Below are 26848 nucleotides of genomic sequence, written 5' to 3'. Positions count from 1 at the left end.
TTTTATTTGTCACCTTTCTAAAATGACATTAGGTAGCTAACATGTTTGACACTTCAAGCAGTAATCTTAAAATGTTGATAGTATAAGTTAATTGATGCTACCAAAGTAGCAATGGGCCAAAATAGTCCAGAAAAATTGTTTTAAGATGAATAAACTAGGGTGTAGATAAATAAGCATTATAGCTTGGTCAAAGAGCATGCTTTTGAAGTATGTCTCTTGATTTGTCCCTGCTTACAATGCTTACATGGCTCACAGTGTGGAGTGTTCCTGGAGCATGTGAACTAGATTCCTTGTGGATAATACAGAAGTTGTGATCAGGAGTGCAACTAATGTGCTCCAGCAGCCAAAGGGGATGGAGTCTGCAGGAAGAGAGTAGCCTCTAGCCTGAAGTAAGACTTTAAATATATATAGTGTGATTATCAAGTTCGCAGCGCTGCCTGTTCTACTCTACAGATCCAATTATGTTTGGCTATAATAGTTGCTAATGTAGACATAGCCTAACTATTATAATAATGATAAAAATGTAACCTCATAACTCTTATTTCCCTAATGCCAGAAATATAAATATTTGATATTCTAAGCAAATATAAAGTTTTACTGACATTCCAGATAATCTCAGAGAAGAGTATTGGTTTCTTACTGTTGATGCTCAGAACAGTAGAAAATCACATTTTCTGCTTCTGTCACTTGAGTACTGTCTGGAGAAAGATAAGTAGCTGAAGTTGTGTACTTACAATGAAATACTTATTCCATTTTTTTTCAGAATATCTTAAAGTAAGGTCCCATGATCCTGAAGAAGCCATAAGGCATGATGTTATAGTATCCATAGTTACTGCTGCTAAAAAAGATCTTTTGCTTGTCAATGATCACCTGCTTAATTTTGTCAGAGAACGAACACTGGACAAGCGGGTAAGACATAATTAGTACTAATAATGGCTGTGTGTTTTATTTCTAGACTGTAATTCAGCTCTCTAAAAAGCAGCGCTTCTAAAAAATGCCGAACTAATTTTAAAACGATGAATGAAAACCAATATAATGCAAAAAATTTCGAAGCAGTCTATTTAATGGGGCATCTTTTGCCCCTGACTGGAATGCCATATTTTTTGTTGTTACATGTTTTTAAGATAGTATGATTTAAAAAAAAGATGGAGCACCACAATGTTGTTCCGGTTGTCTAGTTTTAGTAAAATTTTTAAGTAAAATTAGACCCTTGTAAAACACTGTAACATTTTTCATAAGAAGTTTTTCAAGCAGGTTTCAAAATGTATTGTAGATTACTGATGAAAAATGTTCCATCATCAGAGGTTAGCTAGTTTACCTGCTTTTAATTGGATTATTCTAACTGCAGACCAGTGTAGTAGCTTTCAAATTTGAATAGTCTTGAAATTTAGTTCAGGTATGTTTCATTATTTGGTAAAATTTGAGGTTTGCTGCTTATGTTAAAGCATGGTAAACAAGGCAGCTGATGGCAAACTTTTAAAACTAACATTATCACCTGATTTTTTTTTTTTTATTCATTTGGTGACAAACTTTCCCCTGTTGCACCCATAATACAATCGCAAATATTTAGTATAGACTGGGTAGAAGGGTTGAAGTATAGAAGGGTTGTTGGCTTAAATTTGTAACAATTCTGAATTCAGAAGGCATAATTGCATAGTAGTTACTGATGTTGAAAGGTTTAGCGTAATAGATATGATGCAATATATATCCTAATGAGAAAGTGTTACACTTAGAACTCAATTTTTAACTTTTTTGTGAATTAAATTATTTTATTTTAGTGTAGAATAGGAAATACCTACCAGGCAATTCTGCCATCTTTTCAGTTTTGAGTTTTGAACTGCTAAACTGGGTACTATTTCTTTTTCTTAAGTGGAGAGTGAGGAAGGAAGCTATGATGGGACTTGCACAGATATACAAGAAATACTCATTACAATCAGAAGCTGGAAAAGAAGCTGCAAAACAGATATCATGGATCAAAGATAAACTTCTGCATATATATTATCAAAACAGTATTGATGACCGGTAAGTCAGTTGTGAGAGCTAGGTGGTTCTGTGGATAAGTGTAGTAACTTACTGTGCAGATTTGTTTTTCCTTTGTGCTTAAGTGCTGACAAGAAGGAAGAGACTTGATAATACTGTATGTTTTGATCTGGTGCAGCTGCAGCTAAACTTTTTTATTTTTCTATTTTTAAGGCCAAAAGCAATTCTAAGGAGTGAGATAAGTTGGAATATTTCAAAATTTTTAGCTGTACTTCACCACTGCTTCAGTAAAGGAGATTTTTGTTTATATTTCGGTAGCTTGCTAATTTTTATGTTAAAATTCAGTAAGTAAAATTGCTTTAACGATCTTGCTTTAGATTTGCACATTGTTCCTGTATGCTTTAAAGATAAGTCCTGTATGCGTAGTGACAGCGGTTAAGGCATCTCGCTCTGCAGAAGGCTAGTTTTTCTTTACTATAATAGCCATGAATTAGAGCCTTGTCCAGGAATTGTGGTGAAAGCAGTGCCTCTGTCATACCAGCTATAGCCTTATATATGGTTGTTTGTATTGAAAAATAGATGGTTGCACATGGGGAACAAGTTTGGGAGCTAGTCCTCCTTGACTAATCAAGGCTGTCTTAGTGGCTTTGGAAATGAGCCTTTGGCCTTCACAGCATGAACAGATAAAAATGGCATTGCAAACCCTTACAAGTCGTTTCAAAAACTCATGGCCTTAGAAAGTCATCTTCAAAATAAACATGGTACCATGTAAGTGGACAGAACTGTCTGGATCTTCAGATCCAGTCTTGCCCACTCACATTTTTCTTAAATTTCAGGATCTAGCTGAGTTTGGGTTTTGACTACTTGCTCCAATTGTGCATAAGGATTTTCTTATCTTTTCTAGCCTAAATATACATGACTTTTTTTTACCTATTTACTCCATTCTGTTAACACTGACCTCAATTTGCAGAATCTTGGGCCTTCTTGGTGTTTAAAATTGCAACATGGGCTTGGTTTTCCTTTTTGTTTTTTTTCCCCCCCCTTCAATCTCTTCTAGGTAACTGGCAGACCCAAACTTTTCTTTCCTCCTGTTTCTAAATAAGGAGCTTTCATGTTATGGTAAAAGCTTTTAGTAATTCCCTTGTGAATCTACTCACATTTTTATTGCAGAAGCAAAAGAAGTAGGATAAACTCAGCCCTTGGGGAAGGGGCCAGGAAGAAGTGGAGCAAAGTCAGTTCCTTCTCACTAGTACCTGAATACCTGAATTCTCCTTCTGGGCTTCATGATAGTGTGATATAATCAACATGATATTTCTTTTTTTTAGGCCCTTAATTTGGGTCAGTTCATGAATTTACCCCAATACTGGCCCATAATGAATTTCACTGATAACATTTTTTAGGCTGATAATTGAGATATCCTTCTCCAAAATCCTTTGGTTCCTGTCTAGATTAATACATCTGATTTTGATCATGTCACCTCTTAAATGTCCTACTGCTAATATTAACATTACGTCTTCTGTAATGATATATTTTTGTTTAGTTTATGCTGAGTTAAATTTGAAGTTGAGTAACTTCACCTTTGCATTTTTGAATAACCCCATCTTTATATGCAACAATTGGTGTCTAGATCTGAGAGTTTTTGAATCAATGTTTTGGCCATACAAGGCCACTTTCTTCCTTTATAAGTTTTTTTTAATCCTGTCTTCCAGATTACTTGTTGAACGCATCTTTGCTCAGTACATGGTCCCTCACAACTTGGAAACAAATGAACGAATGAAATGTTTGTATTACCTTTATGCAACACTGGATTCAAATGCTGTGAAGTATGTGCTATTTTTGACTTCTTGCAAAATAATTTTTAATACAACTATTGTAAATTAGTTTTAAATTGTAATGAGTAGCCTAAGTCAGTGGACAAAAGTAGTTTACAAACTATCAGAAAACAGAATGTAGCAATAGTATCTATCTTTCAAGTGGGATTTGGGGGGAAAAAAACCTAATAGGGTGTTTTCTAACAAGGTGTGGTACTTTTAAACCCTAAACAGCTAAAAAAAGTAATGTCAGAGACCTAGAAAGAAGCTTGAGTGCATGTCAGTCCTTTTATGTATGAAAACAGATAGCATAGATAGTAGTGTTGACTAGCCCTAGATCTTATCTGACAACTCAATATAGTCCTTGTTTTAGCAGCCAGGATGACTTAAGAGTGGGAAGGAGTTACTTGTTTTTCTTTCCTCCTTCAATATGCATTTTACTTACAGTTACGTTACATGCCTTCTCCAGCTTAAAATGGGTACATGCACATAAATTTGACTAATAACAGTTTTGCTGCTGTGATGTTCAGTTTGATTGAATTTAGTTAGTTTTACTTTGTTTTTCATTTAATAGCACTCAGTCACTTGAAAATCAAATATGGTTTTTTTTCTCATAAGGAGACTAGAAAAAGCTTTGTATATATATATGAAAGAATGGTTTAAAAAACCCCCAAAGCCTTCAAGCCTGCAGAAACTGATGTTTGAATCCCCTGCACTTGTTGTATTACAAGCCTAAAGATACTACAACTGTAACAAACTAAAACTTGGAATAATATATTAAAAAGTTACTGTTCTAGTAATTTTTAGTGTAGGTTAAACAAACATGCGGAATGGATTCTTTTCGGTACTTGTTATTTCAGGCAACAAATAACTTCTGAATTCTACAGTTTTCATATGCAGCAGTACTCATTTTAAAGACATCATATGTTCAGTTAGCTATATAGAAATTACTTTTACTTTGGATTCTGGAAGTATTTTAAATGAACCCGTGACTTTTAAAAAAAATTTATATTGCTTATTTTTCCTGGAAAGTGTGCTAATTTTCAATTTTTTTCAAATATCTCTAATGCGTCTTTTACAAGTCTAATCGTATCCACTTTTCACAATTTATTAATCTATTAGCTGCTTTCTGTGTGCAAGAAAAACATTGTTTTGATGATAAAAATCTTAAACATTTGCTTTAGCCTGCTTCTTGGAATATTTTTAGAAGAGGAATTTCAGGCTTGTACACATGAGTTCTTTATAGGCCAGACATCAGTTACTTTGTACTTCTTTTAAAGGCAGTTTAGTTAAGCATCTGAAATGAAATTTGCTTAAAAAAAATCTCACTTTGTTCCAGTCTAATATGACCAATTAAATTTTCCATATCATGCTAGTAGGAAACATTTACCCTCTGCTCACACAGCAGTGAAAATTCAGGTGATAAGCGTATTTCTGAGTCTGAAGTTGAAAAGAATTTAAGGGTTCTTATTGAACAGTTATTTATTGAATAGATTATTCTGACAACTTAATTTTTTAAAATTTTTTTTAGGGCATTGAATGAAATGTGGAAATGTCAAAATCTGCTACGACATCAAGTAAAGGATTTAGTTGACCTAATAAAACAACCCAAAGTGAGTTCAATTTATCTTTATCCCACAGTGAATATGCAGTTTTACTTAATATGCTATTTAAAAAAATCTATTTGTTTGACTATCTTAAGCTTATTTTTAATGACAGATAGAAAATATTGTGAAAGTTATCTGATGTTCCATTAGACTACATTTGCAGTAGGAAAAGTATATACATTTTGTTAGTAAAATTGAAGAGGGAAGGGGTGTTATAGAAATTTTAAAAAGATTTTGCCCGTCATTTGATATGAAAATATTTGCTCCCAGTGTTTGAGTTACATCTTGCCAGGATTGTTCTGGCTCTTGAAAGAGGGTAAAAACCAGGATATTATTTTTGACTGCCAAATTGACTAATTAAGAAAAAGTACCTCTACGCTGCAACTTCTTATCTTATGTATGATTCATTCAAGAAACGGGGATATTTTTATCCCAACAGGTTACTTCTTTCTTTTCCCTCTTGGAAACTTTTTAAATGTTGTATTGGAGATCTCAGACTATAATTAAGATCTTTGTTTACAGGTTTGCTCAGAGGAAAAAAAAAATACTGAGCATTTAGGATATTCTCATAAAGTAAAATTTAGATTTTTAGTTAGGTGTATGTGTGTGCTCATGTTGTTGGGGAAAAGAAAATCGTAAAATGAAATTAACAGGTATAATTTGGAATGTGGTTAGAACTTGACTTGAATGCTAAAAGTTTAATCTGATGCTTTTTTAACAGAAATAATACACAGTAGAAAGTGTTGCCATGCTCACATTTGTATATATGTGTGTGTGTGTGATTTTTATTTTCTATATGCGTATATACTCATATCCCCATTTAATGAGTTTTTATGACTGAAATATCTACTTTCTGGAATTAACTCAACCAGGAAGAGTGGGTAACTGTGTGGTTGGATTATTTAATGTGTCTGCTTAGAAATGCTACTGTCTTGCAGACAGGGAAAGACTTATCAAATCAAAATGTATCCCTTACTGTTTCAGTCCTGATTACAGTGACATTTATAATTTTGACTTAGTGAATTTAAAACATTCTATAATGTTGTTTTAAATTCCAAGTGCAGTAATTGCTAGTACAACATGACTTCATTGTATTTCGGTGACTATTGAAATATTTTTCATGTACTGTTTAATATTCTTTGCTGTAGCTTAACCTTAGTTTCTTGATATTTTCTACATTTCAGTTGAAAGTGAAATTTCAATTTTGCCTTTCGTTTTCAGGGAGGTGTAATAGAAGTTCTTTCTCAATTGTAAAATATTTGATATGATACGGAATTAAACATTCAGGTTTTGATAAATGCCAGCATAAGCATCGCATTCAGAACAGTGTATGCTGCTGACATGTTTGCATTTGTCCATGTGGCTTTTATCCTGTCTTCCACTATTAAGTGCTAATTCTCTGCACTTGAATATCCTTTTGAGTAGCAGGACTACATGGGAGAGTTCAGGGGGCTTGTGTTAGTCTGAGATGCTACAGCAGGCAACAAAATGGTTTTGAGTTGGGGAATTTTACTTGATTTAGTTTATTGTCAATTAACATAAACTTTTAATTATTTATTCTGGTATTGAGAAATAAATGAGAACAAATAAACACTTAGAGAAACAGCCTTCAGCTCCCCTTCGGAGACCTCTCTTCCCTGCTTTGTGTGGCCCTCACCACACGTTATGCTCAGTCCCTTTGGTGAGGCAATGGCAGCACAGGAGATGGGGGTAAGGGCATGGTGGTTCCTTTCCTTTTGTTGCTCCTTGTCTCTTACCCATTGCTGCAGCATGGGTTCCTTCACCAGCCACAGTCTTCTTAGCATCATACTTTCTCCAATGTTTCCTGTCTTAAATATGTTTGTCAGAGACACCATAGGCTTCTCTGACAGGGTGAAGTTTTGGTGGGTTGGTTTGTCACTTGAGGAGCTGGCTGGAAGCAGCTTTGGTTGGCACAGGGCAGTCCCTGACCACCTCCTGCACAGGTCACCCCAGCAGCCCTTTGCTACCCTAAATCCTGCCCATTATGCCCAATGCAGATGCTTAGCTATTTTTACAAAAACTTTTATTTCTGTGCCGCTCTTTATATTGTTTGTTTGATTTGGTTTGGTTTTTTCCCCCAAATTAATAATTAGTTCATATAATTAAATATTTGTGTTTAAGATAAGAGTGCAGGTTTCATTAATAAAATGCAAAGACATTAGATGTGCCTGAACAAGAATTTGACCTCTGTCTTGAAGTTTTTATGAGAAAATGTTAGTGTTTTGCTACACTACCTCTTAGTGGCTCTTTCCTAGTATGAACCTGATGAAAAGGCCCACTGTAGGTCTTCATTTGCCTCACATTAAGTACTTTGATAAGAAGAGTTATTTTTCTTCTAAGGTGAAGCTCCTGAGTTGATTTGACATTTTCTTGTTTATAGTTTTTAGGCTTGTCTACTACCACTTTTGTCTTTTATAAAGGGAGTTCTGTAAAGGACAATTCTAGCAATGGTGGTGGCTAAACACTGTTCTTTGTAAATGTAAATACTTTTCAGTGAAAGCTTATGAAGTGTGGTTGTGTTCTTATTTAAATCTTCTCTCAGATGAATATAATTTGATAGTTGTAGCCCATAACTGATACTGTTTACATTCATTTATGAACTTTTGCAGACTTCGTAAATTATGTCACTGAAGTTTGTCAGAAGTAAATTGGCAAAAGAGCAGCTTCCTTTATGGTTTGGAAGCTGATGGTTTTATATGCTTTTGACAGCATTGCAGTAAGCTTGAATTTTCTTTCATGTTCCCATTTTCGTTTTACCTGTGAAGATTTTAGAGTTCTGTAAAAACACTTATTGCACAGCAATGAAATATTTCAATTTTTTTTTCTTCTTTTGTCCACCTTGGAACACTTTTCTGAAGATGATTAGGGTGTTATCTTCACTATACAGATAAGGGTTCCCTTTGTCATTTTTACTGATAATTCCCTAATATTTCAAACTTCAGTATAATTCCATAAAACTTCATAGTCTGTAGAAGTGGGAAAAAAGCATCTTGGGAACTAGTTTGTCTACCTTCAGTAGAAGGTGATATGTTGTAGAAATATAACTCATTTGTTAGAAACATAGTCTCATAAAGAAAATGTACTTGCTATGTAGTTCTACCTGGCTGTGAAATTTATTGTTTTCTTTTTTTTCTGTTCCATTTACTCAGTGTCAGAACTATCTCTTAAGGTGGACTTTGCATTTGGCATTTGAAATTCTGTACCAGAAGAATTACTGACAAAAAGGAAATAAACGAGATTAAAAGACTGTTTTGTGTAGCTTATTTTGCTCGTAAGGTGCTGTTGGATGACTTTATCAACAACAGTTTCACTGAAATTGAGGCTTCACAGATATCCTGAATTGCAGTTATGTTTTCACTTTTTTTGTTGTCATGGTACCTGATTATTACTTTCACAATTACACCGCTATCATTTGCCTTCCCTGTTCAGATGAACAGGGGTAGCAATTGTCTTATTACTGACTTGCTCTGTTCCTTACAATAAGGTGGCAACTACTACCAAGACTACTTAATATCAATATCTGAACAAGAAGATAAAGTGAATTTAATGCTTGCTGTTTGTTTTATATTTAGAAGCAGAGGCTTTAGATGGAAAACAGTTACAGAAATAACCCATTTGTGTTGTTCATAAGTTCTATAGTAGATTGAAAAGTAATAAAAATATTTTATGTAGGTTTATGCGAGAGAGTGATACTGTAGGCATGATCTACCTTTTACTTCCTGTAACTGTCTAGCAATAATTTCGCAGTGGTTGTTTTGATTTCTAATGCACTGATGTGTTAGCAAAATGGGTGCTGACTTGTTGATAACGCATTATAGAATTGCTCATTCAGTATTCAAGTGGAAATACATAATGTAAAGTTTTTACTTAATCCATTTTTATTTTGTGACTTGCAGACAGATGCCAGCAGTAAAGCTATATTCTCAAAAGTGATGGTTATAACAAGTAAGTCAGTTGAAGTATTTACACTGTCTAAAAATTGAACTATATTGCCTTCTTGCTTTAAAAATCATTTGAGATAAGCTTATAAAAAGTTTTGTAACAGATGAAACTTATAACAAATAACATGATGTAATAATATGCTTTAAAAAAATCAAGACAACTGTAAGCAGAATTACTTTCTTACTGTAAAAAGCCTCCAGTCATGAAGCTTATCACATGACACTTTGGCTGCATCTGTTGTGAACTAATTCAAAATCTAGATCACCTAGGGTGTTATGTCTGCTTTAGTATTTATTATAGAATATATATTAAGTGATGTTAACTAACCTACTGAACTATCTACTACCTTACTTGTTTTTGAGGTGTTGGTATTGTAAGTGCCATTGGGATAATGCAAAAGAGTTTGCGTTTCTTAGCAGGGAAGGCAGTTTGGAAACTGAAGAACTTCTATGTAACTTGAGCTCTCGGCAAAGAAAAAACCACCAACCCCAAAGTACCACTTCTTGTTCCCCCCAGCCCACCATGCCAATAGCATTAAAACCAGTACAAAGAAGAAAAACTTGCTTTACAATTCTGAAATTTTGTTTTTAAATCAACCTTTTTTAAAAAAATGCCAACTATTCTGGCAGAAAAAGATACTACTTAAGGCTATGTACATTTTAGAAAAAATGTGGAGGAAAAACGGAATCTTTCTACTTGTTTGGCCATGTTCCAAATCCTTTTTTCCTTTTGTTTATAATTTAAAGGTTGTTCAGTTTGTAATTTTTCTGATCCTTCTAGTTGTGGGTTGCATTTAAAAAAAAAAAATCAATACAGCAAAACAAATACTTAGTAGAACTTGTTTTGAACTAACTATCCTACAGTTCTATACTGTTTTCTGCACCAAGTTTGCTTAACACCTACTGTATTAAAAATATGAAACATCTTAGATAGTATACTAATACTTTGCCAATAAATTATCTTGCTATAGTATAAAAAGTAAATATAAAATTAATATGTAGTTTAAGAAATGCATTTTAAAAGCTATTTTTTAAATGTTGGAAACTGTTGTAAAGCTTATGTTTAGTGAAGGGGCAGTTTAGCAAAAACACCCTTTTGATGTTTTTCATGCTTGTATCAGGTGGTCTATATACAGAGTATATTTTTCTGTGAAGTATAGACTTTGCATTCTGAGGGCAACTTCAGTTGTTGTTATTAACAACTAGACTTGCTTAAAAATGCATGTGAAGGGGAAGGAAAGCAAATAGCCAGGGGAGGTCTGTGGCTACACAAATTTTTTAGGAATTGGTGTCCTCATAGCTATGTCTGCACATGTTAAGGTGTTTTGTGGTTTGGGTTTTTGTTGTTTCCCTGCCCGGCCCTGCCCCTGCCCCCCTTCTTGGTTAACTTAAACACACATAGGAACTTTGCTGGTGTGACACTTCAAACTTGTGTAATTTACAATACTGATACTTATTAAAAGAAATAGTAATTACTTTTGCTTATTTAAAGGAAACCTTCCTGATCCAGGGAAAGCTCAAGATTTCATGAAGAAGTTCACTCAAGTCCTGGAAGATGATGAAAAAATAAGAAGTCAGTTAGAAATGCTTGTTAGCCCAACATGTTCTTGCAAACAGGCTGAAGGATGTGTGGTAAGAAATGCTCTTAAAATCTGTGAATATTTTTGGAACTGAATTGATTATAAATTTACTTGAAACTTATATTGCAGAGGGAAATAACAAAGAAGTTGGGCAATCCAAAACAACCAACAAATCCCTTCTTGGAAATGATAAAGTTTCTTCTTGAGAGAATTGCTCCTGTGCACATTGATACCGAATCCATCAGGTATTTTTGTGTGTGTGTCGTTGGCTGTAGATCATAGGGTTTGAAATTGGGGTTTCTTATTTCACCATTAAACACAAGCAGTAATGGATTGGGTGGGTGCGGTTGAAGGTCTGGTGACCTATAGTATTTTCTTCTGTTTCCCCTTGCTTATGGGTTTTTGTGTCTTCATTCAGAATGTAGCCACAGAAACAATTGGGTTGTCATTCAGCACAGCTGGGACAACCTGTCAGTAAAAATGAATGTGTTGCTCATGGGCAAAGTTTTGTTTGTGACTGACTTACTTTAAAAGAAACTTCTGTCCATGGCTATTCATGGAAAGTTTCCACCCAGAAAATCAACTCATAGTGACATAAATAGTAATTTAACTGAGGAAGTAAAGATTATGGTGATGATGCATCAAGACTTTAAGGAAGAGTAAGCCAGTGAAGTTATGGGAGAGGAAAAAAGTAATTGCTGAAATGATTATTTAACAGCTGTATTTGAGATATGTGCTACCTTATTAGAGAAGACTAGTTCTAAATACTGATAAATTCTTATCTGTTAATTCCAACTATAGTAATTGCCTTTTAAGTACTTGAGCTTTTGCGATTCTGCCTGTCATGTATGCAATGTAATGGAGCCATTGAGATTTCACTTAAAAATCTGTTTCTGATCTTGGATTAAGTACAATGTATAGCTGGATTTTTACTTGAAATTTGAAGATATATTTTTCACATTCATAGAAGCAATAGAAAATATATTTAAAGCAATACTCACTTGTACTATTTATCGTTGTAATATTTATTTCACATTCTACCTACTGACTAACTGCCATGCAGTATACAAGCAAAAAAAAGTAGTAAAACCCACATATTTTCAATTTGCCACAGAATTGGTCTTCTCCCATCTTTGTAAAATTTCGTTCACCCTCTGGTTCATTTTTGAGGCTCAGACTGTTTGGTTTTTTTAATAGATGGTCATTTTTGCCCAATTAGGGGCAGGGAAAAAAAAAATTGGAAGTCTGGGAAGTCTGACTAGGAGGTCTCTCCCTTGGTTTGCCACCAGTTGGGGTTTTTTTAATTTATTTTTGGTGTGGTTTTTTGGTTTGTGTTTTTTTTTATTTTATTTTTTTCTATAAATATGTTTTACAGGATGTACTGAAGGAATCTGAATATTGTTCAGTTCTTGATAGGGAAGCTGCCTACACCAGTCACTAATAGGATCATTTGGATAATCACCATTTCCTTTCCTAGGGTACAGTGTAAAAAAAACCCAAGCATTACTGTCAAGGTGAAATATGCAGGAGACAGGTCTTTTAAAGTTTTCATCAACACTTAGCACAGCTGTTCAGTGTTTTGTTCTGTTTTTTTTCTCTTGCTTATAGACTAAACATTATAAACAGTTATTAAGAATCCATAGCAGCTAGTAACCTCACCTTAATTCTTATCTGAATTTGTTGCTTGTAATGCTCAAATTGTTCTCTTACTTTGGGCATCCTTCCAGAGTAATTTGTATATAGTTCTTAATTCATGATGGATAAACATTTTTTAACTTAATGCTTCATAAGTTTTGATTTAAATAGGAGATAAGGGCAACCAGATTATATATGTAGTTGAAGTATTTGTTTTATAACAAACTTATGTTTTAAGTAAGTTCCTTTAATAAAACTATGTCTTAAACTTATGAAAACAGTCATACACAGTGAAATTGCATTAAATAAAAGGCCTTTTTTTGTTTTCCTTTTCAGTGCCCTTATCAAGCAAGTAAATAAATCTATAGATGGAACAGCTGATGATGAAGATGAGGGTGTTCCTACTGACCAGGCAATCAGAGCAGGTCTTGAATTGCTTAAGGCAAGTATGCTCCTGGTGGTCAGTGAGCATGTGAAACTTTTTGAAGCAACTTTGTTAAAATAAATTTTTAATTAGTATTTAGCTACCACATGCTTATGACTAAAGACACTATCTGGAAGAATACTGGTTTGTTTTTTGTTCTCTATGCTCATCTTATGTGGCACATAAGTAAGGTTATTTTATAAATAATTTAGAAGTTTTTGTGGAATTCAAAAGTAGTTGCATGTGTGACATCAGCAGCTGAGTTTGGATTATTAGAGTGTGAATTCATCAGTTTGTGAATATATTTATACTAGTTTTGGCACTGTACTTGCATATCAGTACAATACTATGGTTCCCCTGAGGCCCTTATAAATAGGGGTCTTATTTATTTCAACTATGTGTAATCTTTGAGACTCAATTAACATAGCAAACCCCATCAAGGTGCATTTCTGGGGACATGGTACATAATTTCTTACTCTGTTCTCCCTTTTTCCTAGGAGGAAAAGGGCTGATTACTGTGTTACTTACAAATACTGTTAAAAGTGTGAAACTTTTTAAATGCAACTACATAGGGCTTTTTGTTTCACTTACTCTCAAAGACTTTAGGCTAAAAGCATTATGTAGTGTCAGCTTTTCTTGTACTTGCACAGAAAGGTACTTGTGCCATATTACCACCTCAGTTGTGTGATAGTGTTGGGAGTAGTCCAGCTGTGTGTCCAGATTTTTCAGAGGGCTCAAAATCTAAAGGGCTCCCATACTGAAGTTTTCAGAATATCTTAGATCAACTAAGGGCCTAGTAGATTCATCTGAGAGCATGTGACTCTTTAGCCAGATGTGCACATTTAGATAAAAGCACAAAAAGCCAGTAGAATAAAATGAATCTGAGTAAGAATGAATCATGTCATAAAGGACTATGTATTTGAAAGAAGGCTTCCAGGTCAGTACTTACATAATCATATGAACTAGCATGACACATTTAAGGAAGAGGAGTATGATTGCCCTGAAGGAAGTGATCTGTACATCATGAGAAGAATCCAGAAAGGACAAGTGTAAGAGTCCAGAAAAGGGAATGCCATACAGTGAAATGGGGAGGAAGGTAACTAGGTGAAAATAGAAAACTCTGTGTGAAGAAGTGCCTAGATTTTTGAGGATCATTTCTTTGCCACGGGCCAGAATATTATGTGGAAAGAAGCTAATAATCAACAGCCGCTTGAAGAGAAGGCAAACTTTCAGGAAGGATCAAATGGGGTTTTCTTCTTTTAATACGGGAGGACTGTCAAAAACAGAGTCCAAGAATCTGAAAGAGAGGTACAGGATCTGGTAAGCTGCTGTGGAAAGTTTGATGGACTAGAGACCCTGTTGGGTATGCCTATATTACTATTTTAGAGATAGGAACTTCACCTCAGAGCACAACCAGTTGTTCCACTTAGCAAGCAAGCATGAAGTCTGGGTGCACACAGGCTGGATTCCTTTTAGAGAAACAAAATTGAGATGGGCTTCAGAAGCACATGTTGTGTTGCGGTGGCTAAAGTGGGTTCAGTCAGTCTAGAAATGCTCTGAAGTAAAACCCCTGAAATGTGAATATTGCTTCCTTAGCATCAAGTGTGTTTCTCCTAAGACCTGCTTCTGTTGTAACCCAGTACTTGCTAATGTAGGTGAAGCCACTGAGTACATGTTCAAAATAATAGGAGAAGAAATTGAGACTGGAGAAATAAGTTAAAACCAATGAGATAATGTATAAAGACAGAGAAGTTTAGGAGGTGCAAAAAAGAAAAAGTCAGAGAAATGTGGATCACATGGCAAAACCAGGCTGTGTGTTACAAATATTCCAGTATGGCAGTGGAAAATGACTCTTGATGGAATGTTCTATATAAGTGGAGCTTTAAAAAATGTTAACATGGCTTTCATCTTATTTTGGCAGGTACTTTCATTTACGCATCCCATCTCATTTCATTCAGCTGAAACTTTTGAATCTCTCCTGGCTTGCTTGAAAATGGATGATGAAAAAGTGGCAGAAGCTGCATTACAAATTTTCAAAAACACAGGAAGTAAAATTGAAGAAGACTTTCCTCATATACGATCGTAAGTTGTATTTCTTACTCTGTTTGAGTAGTGTTCTTTACTATATGGGATTTTGGAAGTTCTCATTTTTCCTTTTGCATGCTGTAGCATTATCCTTCATTCTTTTGGAAGAAAGTATTACTTCAGGTAAAACAAGAAAGAGATTCTGAATGACTTAAAATGCAGTGCTTTTTGGAAAATGGAAGTGAAATGAATATATTCAAAGTAGTGACAGCTGATATGTCACTGATACTACTATAATTTTTATCTGTGCCCTTCAGAATTACTTATGTTTTTTCCAAAATTAAATATATGGTAACGTAACAACATTCTTTGCAATGTAATGGGGATGTACAGACAATGATATTTCCAAAAGAGCATTTAGTAATTCATGCAGATAAAATGTATGTTTTACTGCATGATATTTTATCAACAAAACCTAGGGGGTTTTACTTGCAAGCCATTAACCCTTATTCTTCTTTCTTTGAAGAAATTGCCAAAACGAGGACGATTAGCACCTTTGCCAGGAGTGTTGTGTTTTATATATGTATATCTGTACTTTTTTTTCCTAGTTTGATATTTTGGAAGATTTTAATTTTGTGAAAAGCTATTTATCTCTTGTTGTTTGTTTTTTGGTTTGTTTTTTTAAGTGCTTTGCTTCCAGTGTTGCATCATAAAGCTAAAAAGGGACCCCCTCGTCAAGCCAAGTATGCTATTCACTGCATCCATGCAATATTTTCCAGCAAAGAAACACAGTTTGCACAGATATTTGAGGTAAAGTTAAAATATTTAAATTAATTTTTATTAATCTTATATTGGATATGTACACTAAGGGATGTAGTGGCAATTTATATGGCAACTAGTATAAAATTTACAGAAGATATTTTTCCCCTTTTCCTTTGTTCTCATACAGTTTGTCCTGAAAAATGGTAGCAGAGGGTGTTTTTGTATCCCATGATCCATCTTGTTGAGGGTTATGTATTTTAACAGATGCTAGAGTGAAAAAAAGTGTTGGTTTGCTAGAACCATGAACTATTCATGGAAAGACCAACCATACACCACTCCTCACCCCTGGTGGGATTGGCCCAAGTTATTTAAATGGTTACAGAAATTATGGAAAACTGAGTTATGGTAGAGACTATTTAAATAGATTTTTTTAGTTATAACTGCAAATGCTTATTAGGGCTCATCGGCCTTTTATCTTGAAGCCTGAATCATAGTCCATTACTGAAATTGCCATCTTGACATGTAGTATGCCCACTTCTTCAACAAGATGCTTTTTAATCCATTGTTTCATAAATGGTCCTGCTTGAGCTGCCACTTTTTGAACTACCCAGATGTGATAAACATGTTGTCTGTCGTCTTGATTTTTCTTTTGATTTGTATGAGACTTGTAGGGTTGGTGAATGTGTCTTTAAATGTAAATAGTTAATAGTTCTTTTAAAGATGTATTTCAGAAATAGAAATATACATGGACAACTTGTTACAGAACTCTCACCGCCCTCCCCTCAATAAGACACAGGTTATATCAGTAATACCTGAATTTGTTGCCTTTATATTCTAGCCACTGCATAAAAGTCTGGACCCAAGCAATTTTGAGCATCTCATTACGCCGTTGGTTACTATTGGCCATATAGCCATGCTAGCACCTGATCAGTTTGCTGCCCCTTTGAAATCTTTGGTTGCCACTTTTATCGTTAAAGATTTGCTAATGAATGATAGGGTAAGTATTTTTAAAACCTTATATTAAGGTTCTACTTCTCCTGTAGTATGGTACTCAGCAAGTACTTTTTGAAAAGTCAAAAATCTGCAGATTCTTTTTGTATATATAGTTGTCTTCTGATTTCCACATGTACTGTTTGACTCAATTGAAAACCCATGGTACAGGAAAGGAGATAGTGCTAATTTGGTAGTCCTTACAAAGGCAACAAGCTGTATAGCACAGCATTTGATCACTCATGACTTGTCTTTTGTTAAAAAATGTGAAAATTTGTATTGACTTCACTTAGCCTCTTGACTTGAGCAAGCAAGTTGTGATCTTTTTAGGAAGCGTAACACATTTGAAACTAAAATACACTGTTTAAGTGGAAGACTGTGAATTTTAATTTTTCTAATACTTCTGTATTGATAGTGATTATAAAGTGCAAAGAATGAACTTGTGCATTGTGAGCCACTGTTTAGGTAAAGATTTACTGTCTGAAACTATGCTCTTTGAGGTTCCAATCTACTGTATATGGAAACTGGAAATTACTTTCACAAGCAATGGCTATTATACTCTAAAGCAATAGTTTCCAGGTAACAACAACAAAAACCCCTTTACTGTTGTTAAATTTGCTGATGCTTTAATAGCGAGGTAAGAACAGTACCTCACTTCTGTAATGGTTACTTCCATAAAATACAGAAGGCATAAAGCTAACCAGTAAGTGCTGCTGTATTGTTTCCAGAAGCAAACAGGAAAGAGATTACAGCAGGTTTCACTGAAGAGTAACAGTAGTGTAACAAAATGTAACATTTGGTTTAGCTTCCAGGAAAAAAGACAACAAAACTTTGGGTCCCAGATGAGGAAGTGTCTCCTGAAACTCTTGTTAAAGTAAGTAGCACTTAAGATATTTTCCTATGGTTGTGTGTGTAATACTTAATAAAGAAAGTTAAATATCTGGATTCCTAAAACTGTCAACTGCTTTTCACTGTTTACTTGTCACCTTTCTAAAAGTGAAAAAGAAGTAACTATTTTTAAATTGAGGATCTTATCAGTATACATATTTTTGGATTGCCAGAAGAAAATAATTTGCTTTTGGGAGCATCTACTTTTTTACTTTTGTAAATGAATTTACATATACACTTTACTGAATTTTTTTACAGCTTTTTATAGACTTAGGTTTGGTGTGGAACACTGAAGTATTTCAGATACTATCACAGTTAAAGTAAAATTATTTTTTTTTTCTCTTCCTGTTTAACATAGGAGTTAAATACCATAGAGACTTTAAACAAAGTCTTCACTTTTTCTTTTGAATGTTTAGGTCATTCCAAGAAACTTCTGGTGCTGTTTTGGAATAAAGAAAAAGTTGGTTTTGGATTTGTCAGCTTCCTCTAATGAAATGTGTTACATTGCTTTTCTCTCTGTACAATGTGTATTAGAGAAAAACCTAGTTTTAAGAAGAAAAAATCAGTTTAAATGGTGGTGGTCTTGTTGGGTTTTTTCCTTAAAAATGTCATCTCAAACTTGTTCTTTTTTTGGAGTAAGTTTATTTCATCTTCTGGAGTTGGTAATAGATATTTTCACTCAATCAGAAATAAGACTTATGCTGTGGAAAATACATCCCATGATTGTTTTTAAATGCCCTTTCTTCAGAACAGGGATAGATTATGCTTTTACATTTTCTTTTAGAATTAGAAAGATGCATGTGCTTGGCATGCTGTTTCTAAGTTAATTATAGCAGTCATTTAATTTCCAACGCCTTTTGAATAAAGTTGCTCTGATGGCTTTAAAAAGTTCTTTGCTTCTCTCTTGAAGTTGTTAAACTCTTTGTAGCATGCCTCCTTCTCTGCTGGTAGAGTAAGTACTTTAGTTTCCAGCTTGGTACAGAACTCATTACTGGAAATAGTTGTGTTCTGAGTGGATTTATTAGCTTTTATTCATTTGACTACAGCAAGGATATTTTTTGTATTTGTGCAATTCCATAGTTACACAGTACACTCCAAAAACTGTTAAAAGAATGCATGTTTGTTTCAATTTCATGACTTGCTAGTTTAAAATAGACATGATTTCACTTCAGTGATTATACATGTAACTTGAAGTAGTAAACATTAATTGTTTTTCTTAATTTTTTTTTAATGATTTGTGAAGCTGTAATATATCTCTCTAAAATGCGCTTTTATGTTGATAAAACTTTTCATACGGTTGGCTGTTTGGAAAGGAATTGGCTTATAGAAAATCTTAAGGCAATTTGAAGTTGAACCTAAGAAGCATTTATTGGCAAGTGAAAACAAGTTACTGTGAGAATTTATTTGCAAATTTAATTTGCATTTATTACCACTGAGAAGCCTATATTTAACGAACACTGCAGGCCACACCATTAGTTCAGAAACGATTTCTCTCTGACAGTGTATTTTTCTTCACTCTGGTTTTAAAAGCCTCTTTCTCCCTTTGTAACATAACTGTATAATGTATCTAATGGGGATCTTAAACTAGCAAGTTGAAGTATGAAAGGGGGAAGGACTGATGAAGACAATTTTAGTATTGGCCAGCCTAACAGATGTAGACTGATGTAGGCTAGCCTTAGTTTTGGATGCTAAACTTTAAATGAAATGATGTCTGTAGAGAAATGTTTCAGTACGGTATTAAGTATGAATTGGATTAATTACTGTATGAGTTAGACTTGAATTCCTATGCCTGGCACTTAAGTAAGCAGTAATCTCTCTTGACAGTAACCAGTACTGAATACTTCTGTGCACCATGCAGTGGATTGAGAGTTATAGTAGCAGTGATATTTGTTTCCTTCTATGTACACTGCAATATAAGGTTTCTCATCCTATTTCTCTAACTGTGCTTTAAGTAGGCATTTTAAAATTTTTCACTACTGCACAAACCTGCAGCTTTTGTGGATCTGAAAACTCAAGCAGTAGAAACCTGAAGTAGCTGTTGTCATAATGTTGATGTAGTAGGAAGACTCTTGCTAGGATCACTACTTGGGACAGGAACCCGTTATACTTTTACAACAGAGGCATGATAATAACCTCTAGATCAGAGAAAAGGGTTGTAACTATCTGTGGATTATTTTTAATTGTTAATTTTAATCTTTGAAAATGAATACTTTTTCACTACTGGGAGTTTATGTAAAGCTAGTAGTTAATTGCTGTTTTCTCATATGACAAATCAGAGATCTGTCACATATTCACTATCTCAGAAAGAAATGATAATGTCCTACCACTTTTGCTTGTACTTCAAATACATGTAGTTCATGTTGTGCTGCGAAGTCGAGTACAAAGCAGTCATTTGTGGCCTCTGATATGGTTCTGACCCATGTTGTATTTTGACTTTGATGTTAACTTCATCTTGTGTATAATAATTTTTAGTCTCAGATGAGAATTCTGGGCTCATTGGACATAAATTGAAACAAGGTTCAGACTGGATATAAGGAAAAGAACTGAGAACAGTCAAGCAATGGAACAGGCTGCAAGAGGTTGCTGGTTGCTAAGAGAGCCTGTGCCATCTTCATTCTTAGAGGCTTTCAACACCGCAGTGGACAAAACTGAGACCAACATTGTCTGACTTCATAGCCGACCTTCTTTTAAGCAGGAGATTGGACTGGAATCCTCCTGACACTCCTTCCAGCTGGAGTTAACCTTTGATAGTTACCCTGTTTGTCTGCAAAGAAAAAAATTTAAAATGAGGGCGATGCAAACTCAGTGTTATGTTTGTTTAAGTCTTCAGGTAGCCAGAAGCAGCGACTGGGGGAATTGTTATGCCCTGTACTAGTTTCATGGGAATGCTTAATTCTGAAGGGTTGCTGGAATGTCTTCACTACATCATTAACACCAGCAAAGAAACAGGGAACATAGTGGGTTCAGAGGTAAATTCTGAAGGAGTTGTGATTAGGACTTGCTATATGGAAGGAAGACTAGAGTAGATTCAGACAGTAAAATTGTGGAAAGGGAATTGTGGAGGGGGAAGAGAGAAGCAGAGGTTAAAATTGAAATTGCTAAGGACCTGACCAGAGATGTCGGGACACAAGATAGCATGTTCCCTGGCTGAATACGTCATTTACTTTAATACCTAATAGAGCTAGCATGTTTCCATCCTTCCAACAAATGGGAGTCACTGATGGTTACAGATACTGGTTATGACGAAGAAACAGAACTGGTAAGCTGCCAAAAGATAATCTGCTGCTCTTATTACTATTATTATAATACTGGTTTTACTGCTTTTAAAACCTTCTGGTGGATACTTATAGCTGTTTTAGTGGAAGACCCTTTGAAAGGTAGGGCGAAATAATTTCATTTCTGATCCAGAAGCTCCATTTGCATTTTGAATTCTTGAGTGACAGACATCCTACATCTTGCTGGTGTTACCCAATGGAATTAAAATTCTGTAGGTGGAGTGAATGGGCTACAGTTCTAAAAAATAAACTGATGTATAGATAACAATCATAGAACTTTGATCTGAAGGGACCATTGTGATCAGTTTGTTACATGGAATAGATCAACTGTATGATGAGTTTCATTTGGTGATATTGAGAATGTTTATATAAAAGTTATTAGAACTGCCTTTCCTATTAAGAAGAAAAATTTAAGTTACCATGTACAAAAAGTGTCTTAGTTTTTCTAAATCTTTAGAGTTTTGTGTTTTAAACTTAAGGGTTTGGTGTTTTGGTTTGTTTGGTTTTGTTGGTTTTTTTTCCCAAGGATGTCTATGTGATTCAGATGAGCATTTTCATTTTGCTCTAAGAGGATACTCTTCTTTCTGTTTTATTGTCTCTGCTCTCACATAGAAGGAAAATGAAAGGACAAAGGAATTCAAATACTAAACCAAACTGAATCTCCAAATTCATGCTTTATTTTCACTGAAGAAATGTGAAATTATTTAGTGTTTTATGATAGCTGCTGGATTCTGCATACTTTTAGAAGCTTGCCTCAAAACACTCTGTTTCCATTAGCAAAAGGAAGTTATCCTAAGTAACAAGCTTTGAGGCTTCTTTAAATAGCCATGAAAGAAATACTCTTTTCCAGGATGAGTTATCTTAATACAGGTTGAAACTCTAACAGTCAAAATGTCTATGCAGTGTTTTTTAATTTATATGTCTTTAATTTAACTCAAATATTACATATACCAATAAAGAATATATAGGAATTGTGTAAGCACAGGAATTGTAGGAAGATGAAAATGTGTTCTGCTTTTTGATCCAGTAACATTTTCTTAATAAGTATAAATTGTTTTGCCTATTCCACAGTGTTTAATGGATGCAAGTTCAATTAAGATACTGTTTTCTCAGGACGAAATATGTGATTGCTTAGTAGAAGAAATAGTTCAAACTTTAACTAAATGTTGTATGATTTTTATTTGCTGTAATAAATACATGAGACTTTCAGTGAAAAATTGCTGTCTAGTGAGAATATGTCTAGTTATCTTTCAGTATTTAAATGATGTTTTGTAGCCTTGACAGGCTTATGTTTGTAGCAGCAAAAAGCACTTGCGAAAAATACTGTGTAATTAAACTTATGATAAAGATTACTTTAAAAATGAGGCTCATGGTGTGATTTGACTTCTGCATATCATTTTTTTTTTTTTTTCAGATTCAGGCCATCAAGATGATGGTTCGATGGTTGCTAGGAATGAAGAACAACCACAGCAAGTCAGGAACTTCTACTCTGAGGTTGCTAACAACAATATTACACAGTGATGGAGATTTAACAGAGCAGGGGAAAATTAGGTATGTAACAGATGGTAACGTTTTGATGTCTGTGATGATGTAGTGGGAGAGTTTCAGTCAAAGTAGTACTTAAACTATTCTGTTAGACTGCTTAACAGTTTATACATTGTGTTTTGTTAGAACTAATGGTAAGCTTGGCTGGATTCCTTCATAAATTTGCTGAGTCAAGTTTTTTAACACTGTAGATATAGCTGTATTTTAATGGTTTTATCTTCTTTGTTTTATCTCTTTCTTTAAAGAGCCATTACTCATATTGCAAGAATAAACTGTGTAACTTCCTCCTTCCCGTGGAAAATTGGTTTTAAATTTATGCAACTTGCTCTTCCTGATGTAGCAGTTGTTGTCAAAGGCTGATTGGCAGGCTTTCTAATAAAAAATAATAACATGTTGCAGTAAACCAGGTGGGAGTAGCTAGTACAGAGCACTTCTGCTTGAAGGCAAACTTTAATGCCGTGAGGCCCCTAAAAGTGAAAGGAAGAGGGAAATATGTAAAGAGGATTATGTCTCAATAAATAATTTACCTTTTAGGTGATTTTTAGACAACATTTGTTTTTCTGGGTATCTTCTTAATTCCCTCTGGTAGAAGTGACAAGTTGTCAGCCGTTATGGCTTGCCAAACGTTGAAAATTTATTTCTACAAAAGCCATTAAGGATAAGTACTGGTAAAAAGGTTTTAATTTTTGGGTAGAGCTTAATGTTATACAGCGATTATGCAGATAGAGCCTATGCTGTGTGTGCAAAACTGCAAACCTGAGAATTGTCTAGTATGTTACCTTTGTAGCAACTGTGCAGTCTTTCTTAAAGTTCCTTGTAAATAATTGTTTCATAAATTCTGTAATATGACCATTCATGGTAGTTACTAGGGAATTAAGAGGCAGTAATTTCACTTTTCAGCATAACTGCTTGGAGCATATTTTTGGCTTATCCAGTGCTTGTGAATAGATCAGTTCTGTAGGTCCTGTGTATTTTCATGCTTGGAGTGATGATTCCTTACTGTCCATGTCTTACAAATTTTATTTTCCCATTCCTTGTGTACTCAAAACTATAAATAATAATAGAAACTGTATGTAATGATGTGGTCAGATCTCTGTTATTGAAGTTAATGGAGGGCTGAGAATACTTTTGGGGAGGGAGAAAGCTGCAATGACATGCAAGGTTGCTCTGTGTTAAAGGCAACCCTTCAACCCGAGACCTTGGAGCTCTGCCTGGGGATGAATGATGAGCCAGCTGAGAGTTTATGGGTTAGGATTAAAGAGCAGACTGGTATGGGTGACACTGTCGTGGGTGTCTGCTGTATGCCCCCTAACCAGGAAGAGTAGTCCTCCTATGAACAGCTAGAAACAACTTCATGTTCACAGGCCTTGGGCCCTCATGAGGGACTTCAACCACTCCAATACCTGCTGGAGGAGCAACACAGCAGCACATAAATAATTCGGGTGCTTCCTGGAGAGTATCAGTGACAACTTCCTGACATAAGTGAAAGAGGAGCCAATGAGTAGAGGGGCTCTGATGGGCCTCATACTCACCAATAAGGAGGGACTTGTTGGGTCTGTGAAGGATGAGGGCAGCCTTGGCTGTAATGACCATAAAATGGAGTTCAGAATCCTGAGGGCAGCAAGGAGGGCAGGAAACAAGATCACAGTGCTGGACTTCAGGAGAACAGACTTGGGCCTCTTCAAGGATCTGCTTAGTAGAGTCCCATTGGACAATCCTTCCCTTCCAGGGAAGGAAGGAGGGGCCCAAGAAAGCTAGTTAGTATTCAAGCATCATCTTCTGTAAGCTCAGGAGTGTCACAGCAGAAGGTCAGGCAATATTTTAGCAGTCCTGTGTGGATGAGCAAGGAGCTCCTGGCAAAACACAAAAGGAGGGATTGAGAGCAGCCCTGAGAAGAACTTCAGGGTACTGGTGGATGAAAAGCTGGACATAAGCCAACAATGTGCGCTTGCAGCCCAGAAAGCCAGCTGTATCCAGGGCCGCATCAAGAGAAGCGTGGACAGCAGGTTCAGGGAGGCGATTCTCCCCCTCTACTCCGCACAGGTGAGACCCTACCTGGGAGTGCTGTGTCCAGCTTTGGAGTCCTCAGTACAGGAAATACATGGACCTTGTCGTGGTTTGAACTCAGCTGGCAGCCAAACATCATACAGGCAGTTGATCACCCCCCTCCCCCCTGGTGAATGGGGGAAGATGACTGAAGGAACACAAGGGGAACTCGTGGGTTGAAATAAAAAAAAAAAAAAAAAAACAGTTTAGTGATTGTAATAAAACAATAACAATAAAGGAAAGTACAAATGAGTAATGCACAATGCGATTGCTCACCACCTGCTGACCAATACCTAGCCCACTCCCAGACAGCGATCCCAACAGAATGAAGATCCTGCTGTATCAGATCGGAAATGAGAGAGAACCTGCCTCCTTTATATACTGAGCATAACATCACATGATATGGAAGACTCCAGTGACCAATCCAGCCCTGGCACTCCAGCTGTGCTCCCTCCCAGCTCAAGAAAATCAACTCTATTCCAGCCAAAACCAGGACAGGACTGTTGGAGTGGATCCAGAGGGGGGCCGCAAAAATGATCAGAGGGCTGGAGCACCTATTCTATGAAGACAGGCTGAGAGAGTTGGGGTTGTTCAGCCTAGAGAAGAGAAGGCTCTGGGGAGACCTTATAACAGCCTTCCAGTACTTGCAAGGGGCCTGTTAGAAAGATGAGGACAGACATTTTATTAGGGCCTGTTGCAATAGGACAGGGTTAATGGTTTTAAAATAAAAGAGGGTAGATTCAGACTAGATAAAAGGAAGAAATTTTTTACAATGTGGGTGGTGAAACACTGGAACAGGTTGCTCAGAGAGGTGGTAGATGCCCCATCCCTGGAAACATTCAAGGTCAGGTTGGACGGGGCTCTGTGCAACTTGATCTACTTGAAGATGTCCCTGCTCATTGCAGGGGGGTTGGACTAGGTGACCTTTAAAGGTCCCTTCCAACCCAAACTATTCAATGGTTCTACGAGGTATACAGAAAGTGGAAGTAGAAACATGTAACCTGTCAGGAATACAGAGAACACTGTCTGAGACACAGTTAGGAAAGCCAAAGCCCAATTGGAATTGAAGCTAGTGAGGGACAACAAAGGCAACCAGAAGAACTTCTTTAAACAAGTGACAAAAGGAAAAGTAGGGAAAATGTGCACCCACTGCTGAACGAGGCAGGAGCCCTCGTGAGACAAGACATGGAAAAGGTTGAGATACTGAATGCCTCCTTCACCTCAGTCTTTACTAGCAAGACTGGACTTCAGGAATTCCAGGCCCTGCAGACAAGGGGAGAGTCTGGAGCAAGGAGTATGTCCTTGAGGGAAGATAATCAGGTTAGAGAATACCTAAGCAAACTGGACATATGTAAGTTCATGGTGCACCCATGAGTGTTGAGGGAGTTGGCAGATGTCATTATGAGGCCACTCTTGATTCTCTTTGAATGGTTATGGTGATCAACAGAGGAGCCTGATGACTGGAGGAAAGCAAATGTGTCTCCTGTCTTCAAAAAGGACAGGAAGGAGGATCCACAGAACTAACTACAGGCTAGTTGGCCTGACGGTGAACCCTGATGGAACACCTGGGCTCCCCATTAGAAGAGAGATGTGGAGCTACTGGAATTGTGCCCACCATAGAACCACGAAAATGCTTAAGGGATTGGAGCATCTGACAGATGAGGAAAAGCTGAGAGAGCTGGGACTGTTCAGCCTAGGGAAGAAAAGGCTCAGTGGGATCTCATGAGTGTGCATAAATAACTGAATGGAGGTTGTTCTTAAAGGTGCACAGTGACAGGACCTGAGGCAGTAGTCACAAACTAAAATACAGGAGGTTCTGTCTGAACACAAGGAGATACTTTTTCACTGTGAGGGTGACTTGGCAACTGGCACAGGTTGTCCAGAGAGGTGGCGTAGTTTCCATTGTTGGAGATACTAAAAAGCCATCTGGACGCTGTCCTGGGCAGCTTGCTCTAGGTGACCCTGCTTGAGCAGAGGGGTCGGGCTAGGTGACCTCCAGCAGTCCCTTCTAACCGTAGCTATTCTGTGATTCCCAGTATTGCATTTTGGGAAGCATCTAAGCTGCAAGGAGGGCAGGTCTCCATTGTCTCTGTGTGAGCTATACCACATACGCTAACAAATACTCTCAAAACTTGAAGCAGAGGAGGTGATGTTTCAGGCGCAGTAGTTCTGTATAGAGCTTGCTGGTATCTCGTTGGCACTTCCTGACCTTTATTCTTCGCCCTTTGAGAAAGCAATGAGCAGATCTTTTTGGCAGTGCTTACTGTGTTCCTGCTGTGCAAATCTGACATTGCTCCTTCCAAATTAGAGCAGGCTTC

General features: G+C 36.1%; 1 protein-coding gene across 3 annotated transcripts in view; it reads left to right on the top strand.

Moving 5' to 3' along the window:
* PDS5B (PDS5 cohesin associated factor B) overlaps positions 1 to 26848 on the top strand; it is a 119631-nt gene that overhangs the window by 54874 nt on the left and 37909 nt on the right. For all 3 annotated transcript variants that reach the window (XM_074815880.1, XM_074815881.1, XM_074815879.1), the window contains exons 11-23: positions 764 to 909; positions 1871 to 2022; positions 3690 to 3803; positions 5323 to 5404; positions 9316 to 9364; positions 10853 to 10992; positions 11070 to 11185; positions 12912 to 13017; positions 14921 to 15081; positions 15711 to 15834; positions 16625 to 16783; positions 17582 to 17650; positions 22354 to 22490. In XM_074815880.1, the coding sequence (XP_074671981.1) occupies positions 764 to 909; positions 1871 to 2022; positions 3690 to 3803; positions 5323 to 5404; positions 9316 to 9364; positions 10853 to 10992; positions 11070 to 11185; positions 12912 to 13017; positions 14921 to 15081; positions 15711 to 15834; positions 16625 to 16783; positions 17582 to 17650; positions 22354 to 22490 (1555 nt within the window). The remainder of the gene's footprint in view (positions 1 to 763; positions 910 to 1870; positions 2023 to 3689; positions 3804 to 5322; positions 5405 to 9315; positions 9365 to 10852; positions 10993 to 11069; positions 11186 to 12911; positions 13018 to 14920; positions 15082 to 15710; positions 15835 to 16624; positions 16784 to 17581; positions 17651 to 22353; positions 22491 to 26848) is intronic.

This window comes from Strix aluco, chromosome 2 (assembly GCF_031877795.1).
Source record: "Strix aluco isolate bStrAlu1 chromosome 2, bStrAlu1.hap1, whole genome shotgun sequence".
Taxonomy (NCBI): domain Eukaryota; kingdom Metazoa; phylum Chordata; class Aves; order Strigiformes; family Strigidae; genus Strix; species Strix aluco.
Note: the sequence above shows the minus strand (reverse complement) of the source record. Positions and strands in the feature narration are given on the sequence as shown.